At 37.9% G+C, this 9,208-nt stretch overlaps 1 protein-coding gene across 1 annotated transcript; it reads right to left on the bottom strand.

Moving 5' to 3' along the window:
* Positions 1-5,561: 5,561 nt before the first annotated feature.
* On the bottom strand, positions 5,562-7,371 carry LOC121504325 (ladderlectin-like). Its single transcript, XM_041779037.1, has 5 exons — positions 7,311-7,371; positions 6,423-6,532; positions 6,016-6,144; positions 5,823-5,925; positions 5,562-5,629 (listed from the first exon to the last, which is right to left on the bottom strand). The coding sequence occupies exons 1-5, from the start codon at positions 7,369-7,371 to the stop codon at positions 5,562-5,564; spliced, it is 471 nt and encodes a 156-aa protein (XP_041634971.1).
* Between the last annotated feature and the right edge of the window lie 1,837 nt (positions 7,372-9,208).

The raw sequence follows: 9,208 nt of genomic DNA, 5'->3' as shown, positions 1-9,208 counted from the left end.
AAAAAAAAAAAAGAAAAAAAAAGCTGAGCACACCAAGATTAAAGTCAAAATGACAAGAAAAAAGTCTAAATAGCAAGAAAAAATGTCAAATTGTCAAGAATAAAGTTGAAATGGTGGGGAAAAAAAGTCCAGATATTGAGAATAACATTGAAATGGTTGGGAAAAAGTAGAAATTTCCAGAGTTAAGTTGGAACACAGTTCTGAGATTAACATCGAAATGACAAGACTGTCAAGAATGGTCAAGATTGAATTAAAAACTAGAAAGGGTAAGTCAATATTTTAAGAAAAAAGTTGAAATGTCAAGAAACGGTTGAATTTTAAGAATGTATTTGGAATGAAGTTTCAAGATAAGGTCTTAATGTCAAGAATAAACGTCAAATGTCAAGATGAAAATCGAATTGTTCAGAAAAAAGTCAAAATGTTGAGATTAAAGTAAAATGTTTAGAATAAAGTGGAAATTTTGAGAAAATAGTTAAAACGTTGAGAATAAAGTGGAAATGTTGAGAAAATAGTTAAAACACTGAGAATAAAGTGGAAATGTTAAGAATAAAGTCAAAATGTTGAGAATAAAGGTAAAATGTTGGGAATAAAGTCGAAATGAGGAGATTACTTTTTAAATGTTGAGATTAGAGTCAAAATGTTGAGAATAGAGTTGAAATATTGGAAAAAAGGTGAAAATTTCAAGTTTAAAGTTGAAATACAGTTTCAAGATTTAAGTTGAAACGACAAACAATAAAGTTGAAATTTTGGATATACAGCCTAAATGTCAAGGATAAACTGGAAAAACAGTTTCAGAACTAAAGTGAAAATAACAAGAATAAATTTGAAAAGGTGAGAATAAAGTCAAAACCAACTTTACAGCAAATCTTAGACACTGTTTATGTGAGCTAAAAGAGGGAGAAGCTCTTTGTTTTTTAACCCAATTCTGAAGAATAGTTTCACATGTTCATTGATAAGGCATTTTGTAGAGTAAGTTTGTTATTGTCTCTATTACTCCTACATTAGCATGAGGGACATCATGCTAATGCTTCCTCTTCCTTTCTGTCTGATCAGCTGTAGATACTCTAGATAGCTCTAGATACTTCTACAGATACTTAAAGCATGAATCATGTCTTTGCATTGGCTTGAGAGAGAAACACTCACACTATGGCCATGTTCTTAAACTGATAAAATGTCAGGGCCAAACATTTTTAAAGAAGTCAAATGTCAGCTTTAAATCAATTCAGGAGTGTTTGAACTACAGAGAGCACAGAGACACCCAGGAACCAAACCTCAGCCTAAACCCAGGATAGAGAGGTTTGGTGAATCTGTTCTCAAAAGTATGAAGGTGGACCAGTTTATCAGATGAGACTCTGTAGAAGGACAGGGTCCCACCAGGATGGTCCACATAGACAGCTACTCTAACAGAGACAGAGGCAGCGTGCGACACTTTAGTTAACACGTTATTGTGACGGACACTATACTCGCCATCATCGCAGAACAGAGTTCAGAGGGTACCGTCCAAACTCGCATTCTTCACTGACTCCTCTCCTTCTGACACCTTTTGCTCACCGCTACCTCAACCTCCCCATCCAGCTCCACCTCCCAGTAACAGGTCCACTTCCAGCTCACAGGGGTCTGAGAGAGAATGAAATATCACAGATGCAGGTTATCACTGGTTCATGTATTACCATAGGTGCAGACAGTCAAGCAAACTTTTATTTCATGTTAACGAGTGAATAATGTCTGGAAACCATGGCTGCTGCAGACCTGAGTCATCACTGCTGCATCTCAAGTTAGCAAATACAACCCCAATTCCAATAAAGTTAGGGCACTGTGCTAAATTAAAATGAAAACAGAATGCAATGATTTGCACATCTCTCAATAGAACATAAACAACATACCATATGTTGTTGAAACATTTTACTATTTCTTTAAAATAATGTTAGCTCATTTTGAATTTGATGGCAGTGAAATGTCTGAAAGTTGGGACGGGGCAACAAAAGCCTGGAAACGTGGAATTAATGAAAAACAGCTAGAAGAGCATTTTGTAACTAAACAGGTTAACTGACAACAGGTCAAAAACATGACTGGGTATAAAAGGAGCATTTTAGCAAGGCAGAGTCTCACAGAAGTAAAGATGGGCAAAGGTTCATCAATCTGCAAAAAACTGCTTCTAAAAGTTGTGGAACACTTTCAGAGAAATGTTCATCAATGTAAAATATAAAGACTTTGAATATCCCACCATCTACAGTCCATAACACCATCTACACATCCAGAAAATATGGAGAAATCTCTGCACACCGGATAGGTCTAGAGGGCAGTTTTGGAAGCTTGCAAAGAGTTGCAACAAGAGGCACAAAAGTGGTGAAAATGGGTTAACAGTGACAAAAAAAAATTGATTCAAGGTGATGGAAAAGGGAAGAAAAAGTGGCAAAAATTGGTTGAAGTTTGCAGAATCAAGCCATCTGTTGTTATATGCTGATGATACCAGACAGTGAATTTTTTTCTGTGTATGGATTGAGCTGGTTTAGAAACTATTTTTGTATTGTTCTGAAGCACACCCTCGTTTTGATGGCCTCTTAAAATAATTAATTTATACAACAAAATAAGGCTCGAACAGAAAGGGATCAGTTAACGTATACAAAATGACACAAATGATTTTAGTTTCAAACATGAATTTGAAGCTTTATTTAAGTAAGCAATAATTGATTAATCAAACAGTTAATAAATTAAATTAATGAAATTAAAAGGGCTGTAGGCGCTGGTCACAAAGAACACAAGAGGGGTGGTGAATGTGGCTAACCATGCAATGGGCCATTGGACCAGCCACTACCTCTAACTAAAACTACCTAACCAAAAATAATGACTCAAGATGGAAAAGAAAACAACAAGAGAACATGACAAAACTACAGCCAAACTAAAACAACAAAACCCAACAATCTTGACATGCATGGGGATGAATTAACTAAGGGGGAAAAGAAACGCTTGGAAAAAAAAATTACTTAATTAATGAAAAGAGAAGGTTAACCAAACAAACAAACAAACAAACAAACCTCCTTGCACAGGTTGTGCTCAGGTGTGTCAGAGCCTGCAGGTAGAGGGAGGAGGGGAGCCAGAAGGAGCAGGGAGAGAGGAGACATGCAGCAGCCAGCCACATGTAACAATGGATAATTTCTAGAGACTCTGAATGTCTACCGAGTCCTTTCTCCAAACCTGTAGCTTTAGTTTCTGTCTTGATTGTAAGTTTTCACACTTTGAATCACTGAGCAGGCTCACCACCTTCAGCCTTAGTGTTGTTTACCTTAGCAACAGTCTGCAGCTGCACCTGCCTTTGCCACCTCTCCATCCGCTGCTGACGTCTCCACTCCATCCCCTCCGGGGTCATCATCATCTGTCACTCCTGCTACTGTCTCCTCTGTTTAAAGCAAAGATCTCGCCAGGGAAAGGGCTGCATGTCAGCCTCCTCTCCGTCAGGCGGCGCCTCCATCAACCCTCATCATCAGGGACGCCGTCATAAGGAACGTGCACATGAAGTGGCGGTCACGCTGTCATTCCCTGGTGCCACCGTTAAGGATATAGCGGAGAAAATTCCTGACATCAGGAAATCCTATCCGAAGGTCAACAGACTCATCATCCATGCAGGTACAAACGACATTTCCAAACAGCAGTCTGAACTTTTATTTTATTTCCTCCACCTCTTTAACACAGTAAATCAGTTCCATTTAGGTGTTTTTATTTCTGGCCCCACCCCCACCCGTGACCAAGACACCTGGTCCTCCTCTGCCTGTGGCTCTCACAACGTAGGTTTTATTTACAATTTTGATGCCTTCTGGCAAAGACATCTCTTCGAGGCTGATGGGCTTGGGTTGCCGTCTGCTGTCCACCAGCCTGACATACGGCGTCCAGCATGCCCGCCTGCAGCCCAGTCCAGCAGAGACTGATGTCCCCCGTGGTCCTAGTCCCTATCATTTCAGTTCCTCTTTTAACAGTAACACACACCCTACTGGACTCGGACCCTCTGATTTTCCCAACTACTCACCTAGCGCTTTCATTATTACCACCAGAGAGCACACCAACTACCACCGCAAATCTGCATAATCTTAATCCCATAATCTCACACACCCCACCATCTGACCCCCCAAACATCACACACTACACTTAACATGGCCCTTTGAAATGTGAGATCTCTTTGAGACAACGATTTTCTTATTAATGGCTTGATTTTAGAAAATAATACTGATGTTATGATTCTAACTGAAACTTGGCTCAGCACTGATGCACCTGCAACCCTTACTGAAGCCTCCCTCCCTAACTACCAATTTTCATATTCTTTTAGACAAGGTAAAAGAGGAGGGGGGACAGCCACAAGTCTGTAGCACACCATGGTTTTAGAGACATTTTATGTGATGAGTATTTATCTTTTGAATATCACTCCTTTGTTTTTAGCATTCCTCCCATACTATGTTTAACCATCTATAGACCACCTAAACGTTGCACCTCTTTAATGACAGCATTTTCAGAGCTGCTCTCTTTTATCCACTCTAAATATGACAGAGTTATTTTTTTTAGGTGATTTTCATCCTTATGTAGACAATCAGACTATTTTATCTTAGAATTTTTAAACCAAATTAATTGTATGAATTTTATCCAACATGTTACACAGCCCACCCATAACAGAGGTCACATTAAAGATCTAGTGATTACCTATGGCCTGTCAGCATCTGAATAAAAGAGAATCAAAATTAAATGTTTCATTATAAAATCAGATACAACCAGTTATCATTTGATCATTCTGCGAGGTTTAATTCATTATCTTTTGTAAATATAGCTGCTTTTGTATGGAGTGATAACAGTGTGCTGTATGTGATGACAAATAATACTAAAAAGTTCATTTTAAATGAACATTTCATTAAATGTAATTTTGTTTGTACTGGGTGTCTATCATCAGAGGTTACAGAGTTTGTAATCTAGTCATCTAAATCACCTCTCAGAGTTTTTCTTGTAGGTTTTGAATTCTGGACTTTCTAGTGTTAAAGAATAACTGTTACACTGATGATGAAATGTAAATCAGAAGCTGAATATTCCAATAAATCTGCAGTTGGTGTTGAATATTGATCTTCTGTTGTGTTTTATACTTGTCATTATGTCTGTAAAATAGAGGAGGACTGTGATGCTCTGTGTTCAGTCTACCAGTAGGTGGTGCTGCTGCTCACACAGTAGCTATGGAGTAGATAGGAGATGAACCACTGCAGGGCAACGCCTCCAACACCAACCCCATGCTTTAGGCGATTAATCAAAGAACCATGATCTATTCAGAGTCAGAACGGCAGTTTTTTTTTAATGCTTAGGACTTTATTGTGTTGCTGAGAGGAAAAACAGTTAAAATCAGAAAATGAAAACATCCCATTACCATCAAATTACAGAAATTTTCCAGGGTGAGAGATTATAATGATACTTATCTACCTGATTCTTTGGATTAGACATTATAAAGGAAATTATAGACTTTGAAAAGTATTTGAAAGGACATTGCTAAGAAAATGCCCTTTGTACTGTAGGTGCCTCTGTCATCCAAAGAGACTTCACGGTTTCATTGCACAGACGAATGGCTTTTTGTTAGAGCAGCGCTCATCATCAAATTTCCTGTCATCTGTGAACAGACAGAGAGAGGTAATTAGGGATGAACTGACTACCAATGGCTCGTCTAAACTCAGGTAAGGAGGTGAAGTATCTAAACTTCAGGTACAATACTTAAATTGATGATTGCACATGCTAATGCGTATAAAAACGTCTGTATTATGCTCAGACCTCAGAAAAAAAAGAAAAGCTGTACATAAATTTACCTCTATAGTTCATGACCAGACAGCTTCCACTGTCATCAGGCTGGCCCTTAGCCCAGTAGGTGAAGTCAAAAGAAGTACCATCACTCCAGAACCAGGTACCCTCCTAAAAAACAGAGCACCAATAACGAAAATGGACATCATGGGCTGAAGGAAGCTTTCTGTAACATTTTGGTTTTAGTCTTCAGTAACGTACCTGCTCTGAGCCTCCAAGCCATGTGAGTGGAGATGAATGAGCGATGCCCAGTATATATGTCCGAATAAAGTTATGCTCACTAGACCTGTGCACCGATGCAAGGTGTCCCCCTCGGTTCAGACAGTCTTTCTAAAGGGACGAAAAATCCACAGATAGAGGCATGGAGTGGTGTATTACAGACTAAGTTTCCACATACAGTCTCTTGGTTTTAGGTAGATAGATTTTTTTTTACCAAACATGGACTCTAGATCATTTTACCAGAAGATTTTCCACAAAATCTTGACACTTAAATAAAACTTCAATAATTCAAAAACTATGTCAATTAACAACCTTTGCTGGACAAGAAGTTAAAGAAAACTATTCAAATGTCACTGTATTGTCACATTTAATCCAAAAACTCTGATTACCTCAGCATCAGCCCAAGTCTCCTTTGTTGAAATGAAGAGAAAACAGCGGCCCTTGTACTCACTCCATCCGCTGGGACAAGATGTTGATCTCCGATTGATGTGATTCTCACCTGCATACAAATTTGCAAAAGAAATGATGATTGGAGGAGGATCCTATGAGATCTAAAGTGGGGCACATGCCACTAGACCATTTTGGTGTTTTCAGCAGCAATTCCCAACAAAGATGTTTCGAAAACAGGAGAAGACACATAACTTCACATAACTAACTCAGAAAATGAGACATTATACCTGAAGACTGAAATATAGACTTAGAAAATGAAAATGAAACTTTTTAGCTCTACTCTGTCTCATATTGGTTAAAGGTCTTTCAGTTTTCTAAAACTAGAGAGAATGCCAGCTCATCTTCCTGAATGGATACTTCCACTGTCTTTTCATCAGACACTGCTTCTGCAACAGCTGGATGGATATGACAACAGTCATTGACTTTTTTCATCTGTACTTTGCATGCACGATAATATCTCAATTTTCAGTCTTTCTATGTTGTCCACTATCCTTGCAAACTTCCAAAGAAAAGGACTAAAAAAAGGAGGGACAAAAGGACATCTTTCTTTATTCTTGGCTACAGAATGCTAAATAACTTGATTTTGGGTGGTGTTCATCAGATCATTTTCACTGTAAAAGAAAAGAAAAATTAAAAGGGAGTCTTTTCTGTTGACTTTTTGAAAAAAAAAAATGAAATGATGGTTCTCCCATCTTCACATCAGGCTCTGTTTATGGGACAGCAGAAAGGTTTAACAGAACAGTCAGTGACTGACTTTACACATAGTTTTCTCTCCATAAAAAACAACGATTGTATGTTAAAATGTCAAATTTCTCTGTTAAACTCACCAGCAGCATTAGTCAGGGCCATCACGGCACAGATGAGTAGAAACATGGCCAGTGTCTTCATGGCTGAGTTGATGCAGGTAGTAGAAGTGATGAATGGATTTTGTCTTTCTTCCCAGATTCGTCTTCTTCGCTTCTTGTGTGGAGATGGTGGACAGAGCATCTCTTATATACAGTTATCTTATCTTGATATCTTAGTCTAGACAAATACCTCAGAATCTTGTGGAAGGTTCCAAAGAATCTGGGTGGCATTCAAACGCAAATATGAAGAGGAGTGGCTTTAGAAACAAGCACATGTTGTGCTTTCTCTAAACTTCACAACTAAACTGTCAGATTAGAGTCCTGGAATTAAACCTTAAAGATCCAGGGCATTTTGGGGGCGCCTCACTCTTCTACATTCATTTGAATGTTATATATATATATATATATATGCATGTATGTATGTGTTTGTGTGTGTGTGTGTTTGTGTGTGTCCAAAAAGTGTCCAAAAAGGACTCTGAATCAAATGTGATTTTCATGTAAATTATTATTTGAGCATTAACAGCAAATGAAACTAATGCAACAAATGTCTATAAAATTTCTCCTCACAAGCAAATGAACCTTATTTACCAAAAAGAAAAATATAGTTTTCTTGTTAATGGTTTTCAAATGATCCTCACAAACACACAATCAGAAATATTGTGATGCAATTAAAGTGCAAATCATTTCGATAAACAACACAAAATGGAAAAAATATTTCCAATGCAAATGAGCAGAGTGCAAACAAAACAACAGAAAAACATGCTTAATGCAAATGATCAGCAAGTGCAAACTATCTTAAAAAATACATTTTTATACTATTTACATTTATACTTGTAGGTCAGAACAGGACAGACCCAGGGCTTTATGGCACTTTTTGTGCCAGTCTTAAAATCTGTGCAGGAGAGTACTTTCCATTCACAAAGCCTTGTACTCCAGGGACTCTCATGGGGGAAAATGTGTAAGCAGCTAACACCTGGCTCCTGAGCCTGAGGTGTTGTGTCGCCATGCACCCTGTCTGCTCCACAGACTCGTCTCCTTCCTCTTCCTCTTCTGGTCTGGGAGCCGGGGCTGTGGAGGGGTATAGTGCAGCCTCTTCTCCTCTGCTGGTAGCCCTCCTGGATAGCAGGAGGCCTGCTGATGGAGACAGTTGCCTCTTGAAGTCCTCTCCCATCCTCTGGACTGAAATATATAAGGAAGAAATTACAAAGATGTGTAAAATCTACAAGTAAATATGTGTAAAAGAAATGCATGTGGATGTGTAAAATATGTGACATATAAATATCCAATTAAATCAAATGTGTGTATTCATGTGAACAAAAAAATCTGTGTAAAATGTTAGCATAAAGACAAGCAAATAGACATATAGATGTGTAAAATATAGAGGTAGGCTATATGTAAAATATATGGATGTGTATAATAAACAGATACAGATGGAGAATGACAGCAACAATAAATAAGTTGAAAATGTATGCTTATACCTCTGCAAAATAAAGGCTTGAATAGATGTGTAAGGATATAGATATGTAAAATATAGCCTACATGAACACACAGGTAAATTACACAGATATAGACCTGCAAAATAAAATTAGAAATATATAAGCTATACAGACAGAGATGTGTTAAATATATATTTTGATGTGTCTTAGTTTATTTTCTTACTTTTCCAGTGAATCTATCCTCACACACAGACACACACAGACTCCAACTGGAAAACTCTAAAGGCATATTATTATGTGTTATGCTTTACTAGAATATACTTAAATCAGGTTAACTAAATACGACAAAATATGAGCAGTGTTACTCACCTGTCTTCAAAAGATCAATCACTTGACTGCACTCCTCCTCAGCGCACCAAGTATCAGTGTCAGAATCTGATGGTT

Source organism: Cheilinus undulatus, linkage group 22, assembly GCF_018320785.1.
Source record: "Cheilinus undulatus linkage group 22, ASM1832078v1, whole genome shotgun sequence".
Taxonomy (NCBI): Eukaryota; Metazoa; Chordata; class Actinopteri; order Labriformes; family Labridae; genus Cheilinus; species Cheilinus undulatus.
Note: the sequence above shows the minus strand (reverse complement) of the source record. Positions and strands in the feature narration are given on the sequence as shown.